General features: G+C 34.5%; 1 protein-coding gene across 4 annotated transcripts; it reads left to right on the top strand.

Moving 5' to 3' along the window:
• Nucleotides 1–3,213: 3,213 nt before the first annotated feature.
• On the top strand, nt 3,214–14,017 carry LOC104109750 (cell division protein FtsZ homolog 2-2, chloroplastic-like). Of its 4 annotated transcripts, none has more exons than XM_009619104.4 (9): nt 3,214–3,389; nt 4,520–5,233; nt 6,142–6,441; nt 7,081–7,171; nt 8,360–8,484; nt 9,687–9,779; nt 13,039–13,104; nt 13,740–13,871; nt 13,980–14,017. In XM_009619104.4, the coding sequence occupies exons 2-8, from the start codon at nt 4,634–4,636 to the stop codon at nt 13,869–13,871; spliced, it is 1,407 nt and encodes a 468-aa protein (XP_009617399.1). In that variant the 5' UTR covers nt 3,214–3,389; nt 4,520–4,633; the 3' UTR covers nt 13,980–14,017. The 4 variants fall into 4 exon arrangements, with proteins under 4 accessions (XP_009617399.1, XP_009617397.1, XP_009617400.1 ...); XM_009619102.4 differs by having other exon boundaries at nt 13,740–13,891; XM_009619105.4 differs by lacking the exons at nt 13,740–13,871; nt 13,980–14,017 and adding an exon at nt 13,512–13,664.
• The last annotated feature ends 11,022 nt before the right edge of the window (nt 14,018–25,039 follow it).

Genomic DNA, 25,039 nt, shown 5'->3' with positions numbered 1-25,039 from the left:
GTCATATGACGTGGCACGCCAAGTCAAGCGGAAGAGCCAATAGGATCATGCTACGTGTCAAAATGACAAGGCATGCTAAGTCACATTAAAAGGCTAATGAAATCACGCCACGCGTGCAAGTGACATGTTCTGGCCAATAAAATACGGCCTTGTCACACTTCGATTTGATTGGTCGGAAAGAGTTTGTTCTTATCATAACTCCTCCCTCCCACAACTATAAATAGGGGTCTTCATAACCCAGAAAAGACACCAGAAGATATCACAAGAAGCAAGAAAGAGCTCGTGTATCAAACGCTGCAAATTTCTCAACGAGTTCAAGTTCAAGCAATTAAGTTCAAGCTCAAGAACGAAAAACAAATCAAGTTCAAGCTCAAGAACGAAGAGCAAATCAAGTTCAAGTTCAAGTTCAAGTAATCAAGCTCAAGCTCAAGAACTTAAATAAATCAAGATTCAAGGAGTACGAGTTCAAATCAAAATTCGTGCTAGTTGAATTCAAGATCATCGTTCGTGGCAACAACTACATACTCAAGATCAAGCTAAAAGACCTTTGGGTTTATTTACAATTGGAAAGAAGAATCAGAGTGTTCATAGAGATTGCACACTCATATTATTTGAAATCAAATATAATGATTGTTGCAATATTTTTCGGTCTTAGATTTATTTTCTCGACGCAAATTTATTGTCTACAAGACTATTTGATTTTTTTTCCATAAAAAAAAAAAGAGCAGAAATTTTGATTTTGGATAATAAAGAAGTTTCACATAAAGTAGAATGAATCTAAGAGCATGTTTGGAAAGTCACATAGGAATTAGATTTAGGTTTTATTAGTGTAATTACACAATTTGGCATGTTTGACTGGCCAAGTAATTACTTAGCCAACATGGAATTTAGTGTAATTAGAGTGGTGTAATTACACTCTTCAATTCTTAAGGAGGAGACGAGAATTGGTGGTAATTACATTGTGTAGTTACAAGGTTGCCTTTTAATTTCTTTTCATTTTGTTTCTATTTTAATTTATTTTCTTTATAACTTTTTATTTCTATTATTATATTTTTTTTACTTTTTAATTTCTTTTGAAATTTTAAAATATTTTTTTATGTTATTTATCTTTTATTTTCTCTACCTTTACTTCTTGTAATTCCATGTAATTGCTTATATTTTATTTCTTATTTGTTTTATTATTCTAGTTTTTGAAACTACACCTCCTAATATTAGAAATAATGAGTCATTAATAAGTTTGGCATATAATGAGTGATGCAATTAAAGTAGAATTTTATTGTTGAATGTGGTTATAAACTTATTATATTTCTCAATCTTAAGTTATGTTGAAATTTATCATATGTTAAACTAATTTTCTTTTTTGGGAGTGGGGGGGTGGGGGGAATTTTGAAATTGTGTTATATTCTTGGTTCCAATTTACTTGTTTTAGTAGCATTGGCTCACATTGCATGTTGTTCATTGTTTAGTTAGAATCGATAGATTAGTTTTGTCAAATATTTGAATAATGTTATGACATTATATTTATAAATATTAATTTATTTTATCAAACATGCATTCCATTATTTTTAATTTTTGTAAGTACTAAACCAAATATTATTAATTTGAAAAATATCTATTTATTTTATTCCATAATATTAGTTATAAATACACGATTACTAATTAATGTATATTCACGAAAAAATATACATCTTAAATACCAAATCTAATATCATTTATACTTATAAAAAATTATTTATAGGCATATATTTATTATACTAACTTTTAAGTTTTGATTAGTTTTAGTGTACACACTTTGCACGTGTTCCCCATCTTAATGAGTAATATTGATTAAAAAGTTACATAAATATTATTCAAAATTATGTTTAAATTATAAAATAGAAATATAAGCTCCTAAGATTGATAATTATTGATCCTATATAACTAACTTAATATACGATTTTCTTCTCAAATTCACTTCAAACTGTCATAATTTATTAGTTCAATTTCACTCGTTGCAATATTTCCTTTTTAGTTTCAGCAAGAACATATAGCCCTTAAAGATTTAAGAGTTTTTCTAAAGATATTTTTGAAAAGTTATCTCAAATTCATTCGAAGAGGCACAAATAGAGTTAATTAGCTATAATTTTATTACGATTCTTAAAAAAAAAATTCAAATAACACAATAGATTAATTGTACATGAATTAATTATTTTTAGGCTTAATTGTATGTGAATTAATTATTTTGTATAACAACAATAAGAATTTTAAAATGCATATTTAATTGCTTTGCTCTCAACAATTTTACGTGCTTCATGTACTTTCCATGAATGTATTTTTATGTTTTCTCTTTGGTGATGATGTAATAAAATATGATCATCATGTTAAGCGTCTAAATATTATTTATATGGATTTGTTTTCAATTAGCACAATTTATATAAGGTAAAATGCTAATGGATTTTAAAGTCCTAAATATTAGGACTTTTACTTAGTTTAATAAGGAAAGATCTAATAAATAAAATTTGAGTTGATTCTAAGTAATTTAAATTATAATTTTATCCAATGCAAAATATATTTTTAAAGGGTAAAAAAGGCGAACGACATTTCACTAAGGGCTTTCGTGCTTTTAATATATAATTACTTCATTTAAAATTTAATCTAACTGTCTAATTACACTTATACAACCAAATAGTAAACTTGTAATTACACTATAATTATACTATGACAAACAAACAGGTCGTCATAATTATAATATTATATAATTTACCAGGCTGTGTAATTACTACCCTAGTAATTAGACCAATTCCAATTACGTGGTGGCTTTCCAAACAGACCCTAAAAAGCAAAGAGTAAAGGTGATTCTTTAAGCAATTCATGTGAATGATTTTAAGGCCCCGTTTGTCCAGTTTTTTTATTTTATTTTTTTCAAAAATGTGTTTGTCCATGAAATTTTGTAATTTTTTTTGAAAATAATTTTTTCAAAAAGCCAAAAAGTGGTTTTGACCTCTTTTTCAAAATTTTCATAATTTTATTTTCCCACTAACAAAACTGTAATATTTTTTCAAGTGAAATACATATCCAAACATAATTTTAAATTTCAAATATCATTATTCAACTTAACTCCAAATAATATTTTTTTTCAAAAATTATAATTCTTATGTCCAAACGCCTACTAATACTTAATAGTTTTGGTAGAATGTGCAAAAGATATTTTACAACGGGGCTAAAGGTTCAAACACAAACAGCACCAAAAGCCCTTCAGAAACTAACAAAAAATTGGAAAAGGCGATTTGCCAACACTTCTCCTAGTCCTACTCTACTGTGTGACTGTGTGAATAGAGTGCAACAACACCATCAGTAGCCAAAACTCCGGCTCTCTCTCTCTGTCTCTCTCTTTTTCTCTTCAATTTCAGGTTTGCATTTTCTCTCTCTATATATCTTGTTCCTTTTTCGCAGTTTTAGGTTTTAGGTTTACAATTTTTTTAGCGCCTTTATACAATCCATACAGTTGTAAGAGGGAGCCAAAGCTTATGAGTTTGAGATTGTAATCTAAGTTACTTTACTGTTCTAAATTAATAATTTGTACCATATTCAATTAATAACTCAAGACAAATATATAATTTGAACTAAAGCTGCTGGGTTGGACCAAACTCGTAAGCCACACTCTAGCTTCGCCCCTGATTGTAAGTTTTTTTATTCTTCTGAGGTTGTTTTCTTTGTGGGTTTTTGTAATGCTACTTAATAAAGATTTTTTTTTTCCTGTTCATGCTATTGCATTTTCTTCTTGTTTTTTTGCTTTGCTGCTATCTGGGCTGTGTTAACGTTATGCTATATTATACTTTGTTAAATCTGAAAAATGTGGCCTAGTTTTTGGAGTTTGACAATTTATATCTGTTAGTCACTCTATATTATTGAGTATTGGTATTTGGAAACTCTTTACAGCTACCCTTTACAAGTTTCCTCAAATCATATGCAATGGCGAAGCTAGAAATTTTGCTAAGGGTGTTCAAAATTTAATATATATGTATAAAAAGTAATATTTGACGCATATAAACAGTATAACTTTCACAAGATAGGGGTAAGGTTTGCGTACACATTACCCTCCCCAGACCTCACAAGTGGGAATGTGGGATTACACTGGGTTTGTTGTTGCTGCTCTTGTTGTATAAAAAGAAATTTCGCTACGGTGTTCAATGGAAGAGGAAAATCCATATAGGTGATACCTACTAGTTGGGAATAGCTTTTAGACTTGGTAGAGAACTTCTATTATTATTATTACTACTATTATATATATATATATATATATATATATATATATTATTTTTTTTTAAAAATCTTTCTACTTGCATTTTTAGTTTATTTTGGTAATGACGACGATGTGAGTTGAGCTAAATGAAAAATTGAGGATTCATATTGTCGACCCCAACTTGTTTGGGACTGAGGTGTAGCTGTTGTTTGTGTTCAAAGTGACCACCCTTCAGTCACTATAGCTCGGTCCCAATATTCATATGTGGTTCTTAGTTTCTGTTTTATTGATTTGCAGGTGCTGAAATAAAATATTGGGCTGAATTTTCAGATATTATTTAGGTGGTTGGTTGTATTTTTTAATTCCTGGGATAATCAGATTAGTTTGAGTTGAGTGTGGGATTTTGCTGTTATGGCTACTTGTACATCAGCTGTGTTTATGCCTCCTGATACGCGACGGTCACGTGGAGTGTTGACTCTTCTTGGTGGAAGACTTTGCGCCTTGAAAATGCAAGATGAGAAGATTGGATTTTTGGGAGTTAACCAAAAGGGTAGTTCGAGTTTGCCCCAATTCAAGTGTTCTTCCAATTCCCATAGCGTCAACCAATATCAAAATAAAGATTCATTTCTAAATTTGCATCCTGAAATTTCGTTACTTAGAGGCGAAGAAAGCTCGAGCGGAAATGTCACTGAGAGCTTGATGGATTCCTCACGCTCGAACAATTTTAATGAGGCGAAAATCAAGGTGGTTGGTGTAGGAGGTGGCGGATCGAATGCAGTAAATCGCATGATTGAGAGTTCGATGAAGGGTGTAGAGTTTTGGATTGTGAACACTGATATTCAAGCAATGAGGATGTCACCTGTAGCGGCTGAGCAGCGACTTCCGATAGGTCAAGAACTTACAAGGGGACTTGGTGCAGGTGGTAATCCAGATATAGGGATGAACGCCGCGAACGAAAGCAAGCAGGCGATTGAAGAAGCTGTCTACGGCGCAGACATGGTTTTTGTTACTGTAAGTTCAGCCTTTGTTTAACATGATTACTTTATTGGAAAAAAGGAGTTTGGGGTTATATGGAATTTACCTTATATCCTTTGTTTTTTTTTCAGCTCTCTGGTCTGTCAGAAGTTTAGATTTCATTTACTATTGTATAGCAACTTCTGATCTTTCTTTCTTCTATCTGCCTATTGCCTTCATATTGCATATGCTTCAAGCTTGAAGAGAATGAGTGGAAGAAGGAATCATATCGATTTTGAAATAAAACACGAGTATCTTAATAGCCATTAACACTACCTTAAACAAACTTGAAGTATCTATAACAATGAAATAATCCCCTGTATCCCATTTTATGTGTTTCTTTCAAACTTGAAGTATCTATAACAAGTAACTGTATTTCACGAAAAAGGATCTGGTTTTACTACATCATCGTTGCAAAGAGTTAATAAACTTTCAAAACCTAGAGAAAAATGGATAAATGAATGAGAGACTATATTGGTACAAGGATAAATGGATGGTAACTGAATTGGTGATTGTAGCATGGCCAGATCTTAGTATCAATAAAGTCCCATACCAAGCTTTTATGAACAGTAAATGATGTCCGGAAGTCACAGTTAAAATTCTTAATGTGAAGAGACATCTTTTAGCATGCTCATCAAAAAGGATGTTTTATCTTAGAAAAAGGGGGCAGCCCACTGCACAAAGTATCCCGCATTCACGTAGGGTGGGGGGAAGGGCTGCACCCCGAGGAGTGTGATGTAGATGGTGTACCCTAACGCTAGCGTTAGTGGCTGCTTCCACGGTTCGAACTCGTGACCTATAGGTCACATGGAGACAACTTTATCGTTGCTCCAAAGCTCCCTTCACGTTTTACTCTCCCACTTTTGTTTCTTTCTCACATGTGGTTTCCAACATGTTATGTGCAGGCTGGAATGGGTGGAGGAACAGGGACTGGTGCAGCTCCTATAATTGCAGGAACTGCTAAATCAATGGGTATCTTAACTGTTGGTATTGTTACAACCCCCTTTTCTTTCGAGGGGCGAAGACGAGCAGTTCAAGCCCAAGAAGGTATTGCAGCTTTGAGAGAAAATGTCGATACTCTAATTGTCATTCCAAATGACAAATTATTGACAGCTGTTTCTCCATCGACCCCGGTAACTGAAGCTTTTAACCTGGCTGATGATATTCTTCGGCAAGGAGTTCGTGGAATTTCTGATATTATTACGGTAAATATCTATATTCCCCTGTACCTTAGTGTAAACTGAAAGATGTATATGAAGTGAATACTCTAATGAAGTTTCTAAGTCATTGACAGGCTTAGCCGGATCTGTATATCGTTCTGTGTACTTGTGCTATTTACAATCATTAGTAAAACTTTATTTTATAAAAAAACATATATATTTCATCACCGTTTTTTCTTGTTATGCTGTTAAATTATTTTTGCCTTTTAATACATGATGCTCGTCACATGCTATCCAACTTTGATTGGCCTAATGTATGCCCTAGAATTGATTTTAATCAATCAATCAACTATGTCTTAATCCCAAACTAGATTTGGTAATGCCCTAAAATTGATTTAACGATGCTTAGTTCCTTCCTTTGGACAAACTGGTCCGTAACTACAATAAAACTTGATCGGGGAAGTTTACCATTTTTTTGGTGATGGTGGCGGGGGATGGTGACCTCGGTAATTCAGTGTATAATTTCTCCAAGTATTCATTTTTCTGCATTTTGTTTAACCTTTTCCAAAAGTCTGCCATTGTCACAGCATCATTTTCTCAGTTGTGTTTTATTCAATGTTTTGAACCAATTGAATTGCATATTAGAATTTTCTTAAGTTGCATATATATCTTCATGAATTACAGATTCCTGGGCTAGTAAATGTGGATTTTGCTGACGTGCGTGCTATTATGGCAAATGCTGGTTCTTCTTTAATGGGAATAGGAACTGCTACTGGTAAGTTGACAAAGCTATTTCTGATAGTTGTTGGCACTAAGCCATTTCTCTTTGTTGGTTTCCTTTTAATTTATGATGTCACGTGATTTAGAGTCCATCTGTGTGATGTGATGATGTTGCCTAATAAGAGACAAATGCATGATTAAATCATTACTTGTGCCCTTAAATAAAAAAAATCAAGGGCCAGAATTTATGTAGCTGATCTAAAGGATTTATGTAGTTGTCAGAATTCATCCATATTGTCTAAACTATGCGCTTTTACTTGAAAAGTTGTCCACCAATTGACTAAAATATTGTATTATGAGAAAGTTTATTGTAATATACTACTCCCCCTGTCCCAAAAAGGATAGATACTTTTCGGATATCGAGAGTCAAACTTCTTAACTTTGACCATGAATTCGGACTTAGAATCTTTAAGTTTTTTTTTAAAATAAAACTTGTATATTTGGAAACTACATAAAAAGTATTTAAGTCACAATAATTAAAAATTCAAAATATTTAAAAGATATATGAAAAAGTCGCTGTCAAAGAACAACTCGTTTGACTCTCGAAATCTGAAAAGTATCATCCTTTTTGGGACGGATATGTCTTTAGGAATGACATATTTTTGCATCACTGCCCTTTTTCTTGTACAAAAGTGCAGCCCTCGACATGTTTCAAGGTTTATAAGAACTTTAACCACCCAGACTAAATAGCAAATAAGCTTAAGACTAAATTACTGAGATGTTTTTGAGGAGCTTTCTTTTTTTGTCTATATATAGAGATTTAGTGAAATGTGGAGTTGAGGTGAAATGAAGGTTGTGTTCAGCAGACAAAATATTCTCTTCTCTTTTAAGAACCAAGAAATCTGTTGTTTCTAAACTCATCTGACATGTTTCTATGAGTTTCCTCCTATTATTGGATGCTATTTGGCTGCAGATTTAAGCTTTCTTTCTATTTGTTTTTTTAGCATAGCTTGCTAATAATAGTGATTGATGGTCCATTTCTTGCTGGAACCTTTCCTACTTCTGGCTTGTCCTCTTGCGGGAAGTTGAAACTATACACATTTTCTATATCTCCCAAATAGCTGTATTTAGCAGTGAGACTATTGCTGCTAACAAGATATGTTTTTGTCGAGAATGGATTGATCTGTTGGTGCTGGTACTAACTAGTCAAGCAGAGAAATGATATTGTTCGTTGACGTTACAGGAAAGACCAGAGCCAGAGATGCAGCATTGAACGCCATTCAATCTCCTTTACTGGACATTGGTATAGAGAGGGCTACTGGAATTGTGTGGAATATAACTGGTGGTAGTGATCTAACATTATTTGAGGTACCCAACTATTCTCTCTTGCCCTCGCTCCCTCTCCACCGATACACTTATTAATCATCCATATGATGCACCTCTTATTGACTGAAAAAAGTAGACATATATTACATAATGAAGAAAAGATTCTGCAGTAAAAGCCTTTTACTTTTTTCAGTGGGCATTTTTCTGTTGAAGATATGTATGAGTGTGTGAATTTCCTTGTGTTATTGTTTCTTAGAGAGTAAATAAGAGAGAAGCTTTATTTAAAGGCGCATGGGGGTTGTAGAAAATCTGGCCTATGCTATTCTTGATATAATTCTTGGACATGATTCTGCTGAAGTTGTATCCTGAAAGGGACGCCAAGAGTACAAGTTATTATCCAATTTAATGGCAATAAAACCACAATATAATTTCCAGAAGTTAGAAATTGCATATTTTATGAAATAAAAATAAGTTATAATGTTAAATTTACAGACTTCCTACGAGAGTCACAATATTTGAACAAAACTTTGAACTTTAAGGAAGAAAATGGTTTTCATGCTCTCTAGGTAAAAGTAAATCTTGAAACTCTTTTTATCTTATGTTAGATAGAGAGAGTTTTATGCAGTGCAGTCTTTCTACCTTGAGTTATTTAGTTGTACATCATGAGTTTTAATTTGTGAAATAGATGATATATTTTGTTTATAGTTACTCCCTCTGTCCCGATTTATGCGTCGTACTTTCCTTTTTAGTCTGTCCCAGAAAGAATGCCGTATGTCCTTATTTAGAAATAGTGTAACTTTAAACTTCCTACTTTACCTTGATGAACTGATTTACAGCCACACAAATATCTATGGTTTGTTTTGACGACAAGTTTCAAAAGTCTTCCTTGCTTTCTTAAACCCTTTCCGAGTCAAACACCGCCACATAAATTGGACGGAGGGAGTATTAAGTTTTGGTGGCATTTTAAGCCATGACCAGGATTACATATAAATATAAAACATCTGTACTAATGGTGCTATGCTCTGATTTTCAAAGTGTTTCCACGTACGAGTTCAAAGCCTTTCCTGACCTCCAAGTTTCAAGTTTGCAGAAAATTTATCTTTTTCCTTGTTATGATAATGGTTTCATTGTATGCATTCATATTTTATGTCCGCGGGCGTATCCAGAACGATGCTAATTTCCGGCTTATCTTATTCGTGAAGTCAGCTTTCATATCCTTACATGTCCTCTTTGCACTTTACTAGGTAAATGCTGCAGCAGAGGTTATATATGACCTTGTGGATCCTAGTGCGAACCTTATTTTCGGGGCCGTGATAGACCCATCAATAAGTGGACAGGTATGTTACCATATCTCACTAGGTTATAATATTTCTTTTGTGACATGATTCTTCATGGATTTTGACATGCATCAATGCTACACCGTATTCAGGGTTGGGGAAAGCGAGCACTTCAGCGCTTAAAGCGTGAAGCGACTCAATGCGAGAGGGTTGGCGCTTCAGAGAGGGTAGGCAACACAGCTTCACTGAAGCGTGCGCTTTTGTCGAAGAAGCGTGTAGCGATAGGAAGCGAAAAGCGATAATAACACGCGCTTTAATTTTGTTTAAGTTTTAAAGGGTTGATTTTAAAGAAAAAAGAAGCTGCATCTCAGAAGAGGCAAAGAGTTTGGGAGTTCTTTAAGGGATTGCTAGTAAAAGAGAGAAAAACAAGGACACTGTGTGCAGGGTGCAGGTGGTTAGCACCAGAGATAAGGATGAAAACTAAATCTCGTTATTTATGTGAATGTTGAATTTGGAACCCTACGTAATTGTCCTAAGGGTTGCAAAATAAAATTATATTCAGAGACTAAGCAAATTGATGGCACGAAATTAGGCTGACAGAATAAATGAAAAATCTTCAAGAAAGTATAATTATATTCTCAAAATATGTTTCAACCAAAATTGTAAGAATCTGATATCGTGCAGAAAGAGAACAGGAAGAAGAGAAAGTTGTTTAAGAATGAAGAGACTAATAGAGATAATCAGCTTCCATTCTCTTCTTCCTTCTACAACTTTCTCTTCCTCGTTATTTCTTTTTGGCAGAATGGCCTAAATGGCACCTATACTTGTGCCACTTTGTCATGCCGGTCCTCCTACTTCACTTTTTTTCATCCAGACACTTTAACTTGTTCAAAATCTATATTTTAAACCCCTCTGACCGTGTGTGTATCTCACTTGCTTGATGTGGATGACACATCATATTCCACGTCATTTTTTATATTTTATCTACTAAAAACACTTATTATATACTATTTCCTTGAAGAAAAAGAAAAAGAAATTCAATGCCTCCATCTCATCTCTCTTCCCTCAAATTCACAGAGTTCTTCTTCCTTGTCCATTTCATATCCCTTCTCCATTCTCATCTCCCTTCTCTGTCTCACTATTCCGTCGATGAATAGTCATTTAGGTATTTTTTACTCAAATGATAGAAATTGGTCAGGCCAAGAAAGTGGCTATTCATGCAAATGATCCAAATTTTGATGAACCAGAAGAGAATCAAACTGAATCGTGAACCTAGATCTTTGTTGAAGATTGACTTGAATAATGATTGAGTTTGTTTTTGCATTTTGAGATGTAAATATATGAGAATCTGCTAATGTTACGGTGATCTATGCAGATAGAAGGAAAAATAGGAAGGATCTGTTATCTGGATTTTGGGGGGGATGTTCACAACCAGAAGGGGGAGGGGTAGAAAGAAGAAGCTGGGGAGGGGAGAAGCGTACAAGGGGGGAGGAGGTTGTTGTTGTTGTTTGGGGGGGGTAGTGGGAAAGAAGAAGAAGAAGCGTACAGAGGGGACAAAAAGGGAGGGGGGTGTTGTTTGGGGGGGAGCAGTGTGGAAGAAGAAGAAGAAGAAGAAGCGTAAGGGAGGGGGGAACGAAAAGGGAGGAACAGAAAGAGACATATCTCTTTTGGTTTTTTCTTTTTTTTTTACTTATTTATTTTTCATTCTTATTTTAATGATTTTTTCTTCTTATTTTAATTATTTCTGGTTCAAAATGTTCATATTCCGCGTGAATTACACCCACTTTGTCCAGCTCTACCATTATTTTGCCACATGTGCTTGGTCAACGGTCAGGGGGGCAGTGTGGAAGAAGAAGAAGCGTAAGGGAGGGGGGAACGAAAAGGGAGGAACAGAAAGAGACATATCTCTTTTGGTTTTTTCTTTTTTTTTTACTTATTTATTTTTCATTCTTATTTTAATGATTTTTTCTTCTTATTTTAATTATTTCTGGTTCAAAATGTTCATATTCCGCGTGAATTACACCCACTTTGTCCAGCTCTACCATTATTTTGCCACATGTGCTTGGTCAACGGTCAGGGGGTTTAAAATATAGATTTTGAACAAGTTAAAGTGTCTGGATGAAAAAAGTGAAGTAGGAGGACCGGCATGACAAAGTGGCACAAGTATAGGTGCCATTTAGGCCATTCTGCCTTTCTTTTTTACATGGTATTAGAGCCTTTACTATTTTCTTAAACACCTAAACCTACGAGAAGGCAGCCTTGTGGCCCCTTGCCTGGCCAAAATTTTTCTAACTGCCTTGCCTTAAAAAAACTGCCCTTTTCGCCGTATCATTGATGTGAAATTTTTGTTCATTGAAAAAAACGCAGCAGATGTGACATTGGCTTCATTTTATTCATCATTTTTTGTTTATCCAGTTCATGACAAACATGAGTAGTTTCTAATTTTGCAACACAAAAGATCTTATTATCACTTGTCATTCTCATGATTTATCATCATTGTACATTTAGCGTGTTATGAATGAACTAACCGTTAGCGTAGTTGAGCCTATACTAGTATACCTTAGTAATGGATGAGCTCTTTGGTAGTATATAGGATGAGGTTGTGTTAATTAACAAGCTAGCAAATGATGAAATTATGAGAGGCACTATATAGTGGGAGGGTCGTATGATATGTAGAAGTGTAATACAGAAAATATGCGCTACAACTTTAGCTCCCCCAAGAAGAATGCAGTGAAGTGAGATTAGATAGATTGTGGTTCCTAAATGCAAACGGTTGAGCATCTAACTCAAGCTTCCAAGAGAATGACATAATAGAAGATGAATACCACAAAATTAAAATAGGATTAATAAAATGGAGGAATACAACGGGGAGTGCTATCATTATGAAAATATCTACCAAAATGAAAAGAAAGCTCTATAAAACAATTTTGAGACTAGCAGTATTATATAGCAGTAAATGTTGGGTATCCACTAGATGAATGCAAATGTTAACAAAGAAACAGAATATAATGAAAGTAAAGGATCCGTATATGCAAAATCGACCAGTTTGATTTAAAGCTTAGTTGTCACAATTGCATTGGGTTTGATGTATACCAAGAGTATTTTAATTTTGGTTCTGAGGCTTATATATTAGTGTATGGATTAGATGAGATTTAGAGAACCTCTAGTTGTAGATATCTCTAATTTGTCTGAATGTAGACGTAAAAGATCAGTTTATTTTGGTACTTTTTAACCACTAATTTGAAATTGTTTCCCCTGAAGTCCTAACGAATTTACGTTTCTCTTCTTGGTCAATCTCATCGTTATCCACTCGATGCAGGTCAGCATAACCCTAATCGCCACTGGTTTTAAGCGCCAAGAAGAAAGTGATGGGAGGCCTCTCCAGGTATTCCTCTTTTCCACCATCCCTTCACATCTATGCTGCATGTGAAAAACCTTAAGGGTCGTTTGGTTGCTGGTTAGGCAGGGAGTTAGTCATGTATTAATACTAGCATAGCTTATACCAGGTTCATTAGCTTTTTAGATGCTTTGTATAAAATTCAGCATACCAAGTACGGTGTTTGGTTATCATTTTACAATCCCACATAAACAAAACAGGTACTATGAGTCAATCATGTAATATTTATGCAGGGTAGAAGATGGAATAGCTAAACTTTGCATAACTAAATCCTGCATAACTAATCCCGTATAATTAAACTTTGCATAACTATCCATGCAAAATTCTTACCAGCAACCAAACGACCCTTAGTGTTGGTCATCCTGTAATGTATGCTTTACGATGTTCGACTACAGGGGAACCAACTAACTCAGGGAGATGTCTCACTTGGAAATAACGGACGACCTGCGTCCTTTATGCAGGGTAGAAGATGAAATAGCTAAACTTTGCATAACTAAATCCTGCATAACTAATCCCGTATAATTAAACTTTGCATAACTATCCATGCAAAATTCTAACCAGCAACCAAACGACCCTTAGTGTTGGTCATCCTGTAATGTATGCTTTACGGTGTTCGACTACAGGGGAACCAACTAACTCAGGGAGATGTCTCACTTGGAAATAACAGACGACCTGCGTCCTTTTTGGAAGGTGGTTCAGTAGAGATTCCCGAGTTCCTCAGAAAGAAAGGGCGATCACGCTACCCAAGAGCTTAAGTTAGTCTTTGTTTTTTCCTGTATGTATTACTTTCTATTCCTTTTCTTGTTCTCCAAAGAGTTCCATCTCTATCTTTCGACATGATAAAGCATGTGTTATATGTACAGGATCTTTGGTTATGCATCAAATATCGAGTTTTATCTCATGGAAAGCATAGTCCATATCAATTTTCTTCATAAAGTAGTTAGATGTCTGTTTTAAATTTTCTCCATTAGTAGGGCCTATACATATTAGATTGTCACTAAATGTAATAAGCTGGAGATACTATCATAGATTGATATTAGAGGCACAAGCAGTTTGATAACTTTGTGATCTGTAAAGCTGCTGTAACATGGATAGGTGAACTTGTGCACATACTTGTGATTTAGGATCAGTTTTAATACTCTTTTATTTAGTAGGTAATATCAATATGTTGTTTACAACATTTTTTTCCTTTTTTTGCACAAATGATATGTTAAAATAATTTTCATGAGCCGAGGGTCTACCGGAAACAGCCTCTCTACTCCTTCGGAGTAGGGGTAGGTTCTGCGTACACACTACCCTCCCTAGACCCCACTTGTGTAATTCCACTGGCTGTTGTTGATGTTGATATGTTAAGATACTGACATGGTACAATGTTACAAAAATACTACTACTAGGTTATATCTTCTTATCTGTTCAAGCGTTGGTGAACAAGAGTTACTCGGTACCTACACTGGTGGGAGGTAGCATGTACCCAGTTACATTAGTCGAGGTGCGCACAAGCTAATTCGAATACCACCGTTATAAACAATGAAAAAAGAGAGAAAACACTGGTGTGGTACAGAGATGAATTTTGGAAGACTGTTTTGTTCACTACTGTAGATGAAAGATCCAAACATGAGTATCTAAGTTAAACCATTTTTCTTTTTAAATGAAAATAGTGCATATAGGAGCCCTTTTTCTCGTAAATGTAAGGTCAAAATATTCGAACGACCCATATTAAAATGAGCTCCTTTTCTAGTCTCATATATTAAAATATAATTCCTATAACTATTATTTTGAATCTAAGTTAAAAGTTCCCCTTTAAAACTAAAAGTTTAGACATACTAAAATTATCTACAATTCTGCATTTGCTCTTCTAATCACCATAACAATTAGTATTGCCATTTAAAAAAGTTAACCATATGCAATATAACATTGTAAGGTTTTCCTTCTTGTTCTTTAATTTAGTTTAACATTATACTTTTAGGGGTCGTTTGGTTTGAAGACAAGTTATGCTGGGATTAGTTATATTGGGATTAGTTATACTGATATTATTTTTTATTGATTTTTTGGTATGCTGTATTAATTATGGGATTGCCAATTTTACTGCTTTATTGTGGTATAACTTATCCTGAAATTATTATTCTACCATCTGGCATGTATAAGTTATCCCGATACTATTTTTAATACCGGGATAATTTATCCCAAGATTAGTAACCAAACGAGAAATAACATCGTACTAAATTTTTATTCTAGAATTATTTTTACTTATCCATCGTACCAAACGACCTCTTAATTTGTTTAGTGCTTGGCCTCATAAGGGTGTTTTGATTCAAAATTCTCATCTGTTTTCAAGTCATGACATAAACTTTCAGTCCGATGAATTAAATATTAAAAGTTTGTTCTTAATAGTCATTGATCGAATATAACATAAAATATTCACTTCTATCCTTTTCGTCAATTTGGAAAATTGCTCTTTTTTTGGCCGCTTGTTGAGGTTCGGATTCTTAGAGATATCTAAAACAGAATGTCAAACTCTCAGAATATTTAATAATCAATAGAACTAAATGGGCTATATTAGTATAAATCCCAAATATTGTATACCATATTCGAAATTAATTTAAGTTAGATATGTTAATTCCGTAAAAAGACGTCGTTAGTGTAGTTTTACTTAAAATAGTAAAAAAAAGGTAGTCCGTTACACAAAGTATCGGGTATTCACGCACGATTTAGGGAAGGGCCGTACCCCTAGGGGTGTGATGTAGACAATCTAGCTTAATGCAAACATTAGTTACTGCTTTCACAGCTCAAACTCGTGACCTATAGGTTAGACGATGGTAACTTTATCGTTGCTCCAAGCTTCCCTTCCATAGTAGGTTAGTTTTTATTTTATTGGAGTATCAATTTAGTTAAACCCGTCCTCAGGATTAAGGCTCTTGTCTATTAGACTATTACGAACGTACTTATATATATTCAAAAAGACGGGTTTACCCTTTCTTCATGAGTGTTGTGTAAATATTAAGGACATGGTGTCTTTAATTTTATGAGCAGTGGCGGAGCCACATACACCAAAGAGGTGTCAACCGACACCCCTTTACCGGAAAATTACACTGTATAGCTATGTAATCTTTTTAAAAATATGTATATATACTATATAATGACACCCTTTACTTTTTGATGAGTTTATTTCTTTATGTTTTGACTCCTCTTAATGAAAATCCTGGCTCCGCCACTATTCATGAGTGCTATGTAAATATTAAGGACATTTTGTCCTTAATGTTTACATAGCACTCTTGAAGTTAAGGACATGATGTCTTAAAGTTTAACAATAGAAAATGCAAATACAAGACACTTTGTCCTTAATATTTACACAACACTTATGAAGTTAAGGACACCATGTCCTTAATATTTACACAACACTCATGAAGTTAAGGACACTATATCCTTAACATTTACACTGCACACATGAAGTTAAAGACACCATGTCCGTAATATTTATACTGCACATATGAAGTTAATGACATGATGTCCTAAAGTTTAATAACATAAAGTGCAAATACATGACATTTTGTCCTTAATATTTATACAATATTCATGAAGTTAAGTATACCATGTCCTTAATATTTACACAACACTCATGGAGTTAAAGACATGATGTCCTAAAGTTTAAAACAGAAGGTGCTAATTCAGGACACTTTGTCCTTAATATTTACACAACATTCATGAAGTTAAGGACACCATGTCTAACACAAGGGTATTTTCGTTCGAGCGGGTAAAAGTTTATTAAAGCATTGACTAAAGAGTAAATATATTTTAAACAGTAGCGTAAGGATAAATACAGCTCTAATTAGTTGTTACCTGTGCACTTGTAGGTTGGAATATTTTTTGTATTATAAAACTTTTTAGTAAATTGGATAAAAATGAAAAAATAGTTTGTACATGTCTTTTCAATTTGCACAAGTGGCTTTGACACGAAAGACACACTTATGCGTGATATTGTGTGTATGTAATGCATATATAACGAGAGATGTGAATTTTAGAAATTATAAATATTTGATGTGACATTGATAATAGGCCCACAATGAGAGACAAGCCCATGTGAGATGCGTCGTAATGCCATTACTTGATAAAGGGAAGTGGTATATATATATATATATATATATATATATATATATATATATGTTACAACTCTATTAGTGACTAAGGTTGACAAAGATATGAAAAGCCAAAAATTTAATGAGATATTTACACAAATAATCAGTCAAATCCATTGTTTACTTATTTAGCCGGTATACATATATTACACATTGATTGATATATATATATATATACACGAATGTTTGAACACTAAATGTTGAACGATAAAAATATTCCTGAAATATTGACTGACTTTTATACCATTCAAAATTAAATTAATTTCTTCAAACAAAACAATAGAATATGGGACAAAATTATAACATTTAGTGCCTCAAATATAGGAGTTTGAAACTAACTAATACTAGAAATTTTAAAATCATAAAACAACTTAAATCATGTTATAGTGCCTAAAAATATAGGAGTTTGTTACCAAATCATAGTAGAATTTCTTAAAGCCACCTATCATTGGAAAAAGAAAAGAAGAAGAATTTTTAATCCATAATATAACGTAAACTTCCAATGCCATTCTAATTCCTTTTGGAAAATAACACGGGTCATTTGAATAAACTTTGAAGTTCAATTGCTTCCAATTTTTCAAACAATATAAAAATAAGAAAGCTATCAGATTGCTCTATAGCGAGGAATTATATTTTTTTTTGTATTTTTTATGTGTTGTTTATCTAATAAATTAACATTTTATATATATATATATATATATATATATATATATATATATGTTAAGACACACAATATTGATCGGCAAAAATATCAACACCCGCACATACAGACTTTAGAGTTGCATGGTAAGCATGAATAGGTTTGAATATGAGTGTTTACGTGACAGAATGAATTTTATTCCTTCGAATAAATTATCAATGAGTTTTCACTCTATATATCTAAGATAAATAGTTAAAAGGAAGCATTTACAAGTCAACAACAAGGATATGCCGTTTAGTTTGGCAGGTATGCCGATCTTTATATTAATATACATATGCCAATTTGCAACTCAGAAACGCTAAATCTCAATTGGTGATTTCTCCTAATAAATCAATCACTTTCAAAAATAAATATACTAAGTTACATCTTAAGGTTCTCTATGACGATTGATTTGAATGGAATGATAAGAATATGGGTTGAATAATCTCCTAGCGATAACTTTGGTATAATATGATTTCTTCTGTATAATCAAAGAAATGTGTTTTCAGTGTGTGACTAAGAATTTAAAAATTTTAGACATAAAAATATGTAATAATTGAAACAGAATAACGTCCAACTAAAAAAAGTGTCATGAAAGACAGTGATAACTAAATGACTTTTAAGCTTAGTTTCTACATTATCAATATCTTTTTATCTTGAGATATACATTAGACATCATATACCTAAAGGCTTAACTAAAGTAAATCATAACTTCAAGTAAAATAGTAATAATAGTGCATTTATTAAGTTATTTTATAACTTCAATCACATAACTTTGTGATTCCAGAATATTTAGTTTTAATTTGTTCTCTATATTATGTCAAAACACTATTTATGACTTGGTTTGTCTAATATTTTTTTTTTTATTTATTTAAAGAATTGATTTCATATTGTGTACATATACAATAAAAGTTTACTGTTGTCAGTACACATTTCTGGTGCAACGCACATTCATAGAGGCTAGTATATATTAAAAGTACGAAAGCCCTTAATGAAATATCATTCGCCTTTTTTTACTCTTTAAAAATAAATTTTATATTGGACAAAATTGTCATTATCATTTAAAGTAAATGCTTAATAGTTAGGACTTTTAAATAACTAAAATTTTACTTATTAAATCTTTCCTTTATGTAAGAAGTTCTCAATTAAATTTTTACCTTATATAAAATCCTTTCCTACTCAATTTACATTTCTTTATCACTAAAATTAAATTTTCAGTCACCCATTATTTTCTTGGATTAATTTTTAATATTTAAAAAATATATATATGGACTGTTACTGTTACGACCCAAAATCCAAAAAGGTCGTGATGGAGCCGGACACCACTGTCACACAAGCCAACCATAATCAATTAAGTTAATTGCCCATTTTAGTATTTATAAAATTATAGAGATAAAACTTATAGAGTAAATGATAAATATTTTTGCAGCTAAATTTCTAAACAATTCACAACCATTCCCAAAACCTGGTGTCACAAGTGCATGAGTATTTACTAGGGAATTAAAATAAAATACAGCATCTGTCCAGAATACAAATTAGACAGGAAAATATAATAACTCTGAAGGAGATTCTGTTAGCTGCGGATCGTAATATAGAATGCAGCTCACCTATATCCCCACAATTATTAACCACACCTCTGCGCCCACAAGGCCGCTATACATACCTGCACAATAAAATGTGCAGCAAGTACAGTATGAGTACAAAAAATAACGTGTACCCAGTAAGTATCAAGCCTAATCTCGAAGAGGTAGAGACGAGATGGCCGACAATGACACTCACTATGGGTCAATAATATTAAATAATCATAAAAATAGAAATATTTATATCAACGTGATTCACAGAGTTAACAATAATTTTATTGAACCAACAGAAGTAATTAAATTCCAATAATTCTCAATATATTAATTAAATGGTGAAAACAATGATATATTTATGTATATAGACCAAATCCGAGTTGGAATCACTTACCCCAAATGTCTTTTTATTTTTCTTGAAAATCTGTCAAAAGTCGCCTCTGTTCAAGCTCAAGTTTGTCAAAAATGGCAAATGGGTTGAATGCCTATGTTTTTATAACTTACAGATCTATCCAGTTCGATCTTGGGAGCTCGATCTGTCCAGTTCGATCTTGGGAGCTCGATCTTGGGTCTTGGGAGCTCAATTTTTGGGAGCTCGATTTTGGGCCTCGATCTTGGGCTCGATCACAGCCCAGAATTTCCAGCAGAAGAGAAAAATTGCAGCAGCTGTTTAAGTCTAATTTTTGATCCGTTAACCATCTGAAACTCATCCGAGGTCCTCGGGACCTCAACCAAATATACCAACAAGTCCTAAAACATCATACGAATCTCTAAATCACATCAAACAACGCTAAAACCACGAATCATACCCCAATTCAAGCTTAATGAAACTAAGAATTTTCAACTTCTATATTCGATGTCGGAACCTATCAAATCAAGTCCGATTGACCTCAAATTTTGCACACAAGTCATAAATGATATAACGGAGCTGTGAAAATTTTCAGAACTGGATTCCAACCCCGATATCAAAAAGTCAACTCCCCGGTCAAACTTCCAAACTTTAAATTCCTATTTTAGCCATTTCAAGCCTAATTTCACTACGGATTTCCAAATAAAATTCTGATCATGCTCCTAAGTCCAAAATCAATATACGGAGTTGTTGGAATCATCAAAATTCTATTCCGGGGTCGTTTGCACATAATTCGACATCCGGTCACTATTTGAACTTAAACTTTTAATGTTTCATCAAAATTCCATATCTTGGGCTAGGGACCTCGAAATTTGATTCCGGGCATACTCCCAAGTCCCAAATCACGATACGGTCCTATCGAAACTGTCAAAATACTGATCCGAGTCCGTTTGTTCAAAATATTGACCAAAGTCAAACTTGGCCTTTTAAAGCCAACTTAAGGAACCAAGTGTTCCGATTTCAACCCAAACACTTTCAAATCCCAAACCAACCATCCCTACAAGTCATAAATCATTAAAGCACATACGAAAAGTTTTATTTAAGGGAATAGGATTCTAAAAGTTAAAACGGCCGATTGGGTCGTTACATTCTTTCCCACTTAAAACTTCCCGTATGGGTCGTTACATTCTATTCCGGGGTCGTTTGCACATAATTCGACATCCGGTCACTATTTGAACTTAAACTTTTAATGTTTCATCAAAATTTCACATCTCGGGCTAGGGACCTCGGAATTTGATTCCGGGCATACTCCCAAGTCCCAAATCACGATACGGTCCTATCGAAACTGTCAAAATACTGATCCGAGTCCGTTTGTTCAAAATATTGACCAAAGTCAAACTTGACCTTTTAAAGCCAACTTAAGGAACCAAGTGTTCCGATTTCAACCCAAACAGTTTCAAATCCCGAACTAACCATCCCTACAAGTCATAAATCATTAAAGCACATACGAAAAGTTTTATTTAAGGGAATGAGATTCTAAAAGTTAAAACGACCGGTTGGGTCGTTACATTCTTTCCCACTTAAATATACGTTCGTCCTCGAACGTGCTAAGGAGTGTTCCGGAGTTATTCAATTTTTTTTGAACACCTCATGCACCTACCCGTGTTACCACACCCAGTTGAGCACATTAACTCGAGCCAATCTTAAAATTCTCCCATTTATTTAGGCAAATAAGCCTTAGAGCCCAATTCTAACATCCAGAATTCTTCACCATGCCTGTTTCCAACCTATGAATGTCATATCAATCACTACACGATGGACCAATATAGGATTGCATACCTTTGTTGAATTTAGACCATGCACCTCATTATTCACATGACTATAATAACATCCTCCGATAATAATAGCCAAATTTTCACGAATATGATTTTCACAACACACCTCATGATACATATAAGTCATATTCCAACTCTTGAAATGCTTCCACGATGGAAGAAATGTGTAGAAATTCATAATCAACTGCCGAGTCAACAATTATTGAGTTTCTCCTTCTCACAAGAACCATTGCCTCATTATAACCAAATAATGGTATTTTCTCTTTATTACACTTCATATAATCTGATCGCACTGATCCCAAATCTAATTATCTCGTCTCACCAAGTATAAGCTGCTCAGGCAATAAACCACCTCAGACATGATCAAAAAGCCTCATATGATGCCACAATTAGCTAATAAGTTACAGACTCGATTGCGATACATAAGGAAAACGAACTTTGGAAAGGATTACTCAACCCACGTGACTAATTAGACAACTGAAAAGGTGTCATGAACCTTCCTCAGAAAACGGGACACAAAACACACAAAATAGAATATAGGTGACTGTACTCGACATCACACTGTTGCGGCGTACAACCCGATCCACACATGATACCGTTGCGGCGTGCAACCCGATCCAAACAACATACCCGTGGTGGCATGCCCCCCGATCCGCACAAAAAGAATCTATAAGAAAATACTTACCGAACTAAAATGCTCATTACTATAAAATATCCGAATATCGGACACTAGCACGCTCAATACGTAATATCTGGAAGGACCGACAGCGCCATACGCTAGAAAACTCAAGCACAACTAAGGTGTGATATATAATCTGAATCTTGAGAGCCATCCTGCTCACATAACACTATCGCTACGCGGAATCTCATCACATAAGAAATTTATCAAGCCGTTTCATAACTCACACGGCACAATATAGTATTATATGAAATAACCGACAATGAAACGACATCCAACGTCCGAATACTCCTCTATAAGGAGCTTTTATGCTGAAATGAACACATCCGGCCTGATGTAGAGCTCGTATTCATATTTAAATCCATCCACATACCTCAAACAGATTCTGATCGCACCGTACTAGGATAATAACCTTTCAAGGATCCATAATAACCCTTTTCCCATAACACACAAGAATAGCCGTCATAATCAGAACAAACTTTCACAGTCCACAACCAAATGAACCGAGCGCCCTCCGGGCATAAATTCTCGAATCAACGATATTACCACAATCTTCATACTTGGTTTCAATCTTCACTCAATCAAGTGACTACATGTCACTCTTACACAATCTTTCCGTGAGACACGCTCCCACGACCTTTCGCACCAGGTAACAAGTTTGCATATACATGCTACCGGTTACACTAATGTTGTAAAGCATATCAAGAATCCACAAATCAATATACAAGGTCTCTTACACCTGACATCGACCTTAGATGATGCCAAAAATAATACCATCTTACTTTAAACATCTAAATCCCTTTCCTGCTCATCCGAGCTCATGATATCCTTGTCAACACCGAACCGAAATCTTAAATCCTCAACTTTCGAATCCCATGCCACTTAGTGCACTTAACCACGCCAATGTGCAGGAGTACAAGAATTCCATCATAACTCCCGAACCACTAATAGGGTAAACACATCATCATGTAGAAACCTTCTGCTTAACTTATTTCAAGAGAACCATTGCAACACCTGACTGAATTCCCATATCTGCAGAAAATACAGGCCTCAAGTAGTGGTCTAAACCACCATAACTCTTCCGGGATCCCTCTACACATAACATGCCATAATACTTGAATTCCTCCAAATAAAATCAATTACGGCGGCCGCCAAGCCTCGCACGTATAACCACAAATTACATGCATAACTCTTATGCGCTGAAGGAACTGATCATTGCACCATCATGCCGATTCAACCATTGTTAGCCGACCCGTCTTTTTCTCAATTTATACTCAACTTGCCTTAGAAATAATAATAACTCCATTCATTACATCACGAACTCAAATCTGCACTCAATCCTAGTGACTTTATTTCACGAGACCACGCTGTTTCAAAACCCACAAATTATCTCATATCCCTTCTTGTGCGCACTTTTTCATCTTCACCTGTTACACCCATTCTGATACTTCTTTTATGAATCCGAAGTTATTTTCTTCCGTTTCTCAAATGCTATACCACAAACTGAAGATAACGCATAGTACTCCAAGCCCTGTTTCATAATCTGCTGCAAAATCTCGATACTCAACCATACTACGAACTCGAGATCCTTAGACACCGCTCTTTAAATTTTTTGAACCCGCTAAGACCGTTATTGAGAGTCACTTGCTCTGACTTGTTCCCAAACATGATCAATTCTAAGGCCCTGCTAGCACATGGACACTTTATCAAGGAAATATCCGACTGTCTCGCTTTCCTGTGCATTACATATACACGAAGCATAAACTTTGAGTCTTCCAAAAACCTGAATATGAATTGATAAGGCCAAATATGGCACACATTCCCCAAATCTTTTGCTCAAATTACCACTGATATTTTATTTCCTTAGTTGCAATGACCTAGTAATACACCGATAACCAGAAAAGCACACAACTTGACACTACGCAATCCAATCATAAACGGTGGGGCTCTCCCACTTAGCTTGAAGCTACAATTACAAAAAAATTAGAATCCACCGAGATTCTTTCTTCATCGTTGACATAACCCTGCACACGCAACTCACCAAATTTTCTCGAAATCCTTCTATTAACCTTTAATAACCACTCCGAACCACTAGCCACACTTACATATTAAATCTCTTACCGAGTAGCCAGTAGAATTCTTCGCAGAAGCTTCGTCAATACCACGCGACCGCTAACCCGCTTACAGGAGATAACCCACCAGTGAAAATTACATGCTGACATATTCCAACATCTCTGCACTGGGTGCAATTACTACGAAATCAATAGATCATCCTGAGTCCGAGCTCATTCACCAGCTACACCCGTCCATTCACTTCTCATGGACGTCAACTAGAGGTGCAACAATACATTCCAATTCAAAGTCATGTTGTATCCTTCTTCATATCAAGCAACTCCCTCCTGTTGTATCCAATCTTCCTCAATATAGCAGCTAATATTACAACTTAAGTTCGTAGACCTAGTCACTGTCTATTTACATCCCAAATCACTCCAAATGTTCCTCAAGACGTGTAATCATCCTACCACGTAACCCATGTGCTACCTTGCCACTCTCCAACTTTGGTCAACTATCTCCTTTAAGCAACTACTCTGCTTCTGTTTTCTTACACTTGGCCTTTTTAGAATCTAACCACCGCAATGCACCTTCCACATGTACTTCCTCATCCTTCGCTGCC

The sequence above is a fragment of the Nicotiana tomentosiformis genome, chromosome 7 (genome assembly GCF_000390325.3).
Source record: "Nicotiana tomentosiformis chromosome 7, ASM39032v3, whole genome shotgun sequence".
NCBI lineage: Eukaryota > Viridiplantae > Streptophyta > Magnoliopsida > Solanales > Solanaceae > Nicotiana > Nicotiana tomentosiformis.
The sequence above is the reverse complement of the archived record's forward strand: the minus strand, read 5'-3'. Positions and strand labels throughout refer to the sequence as shown.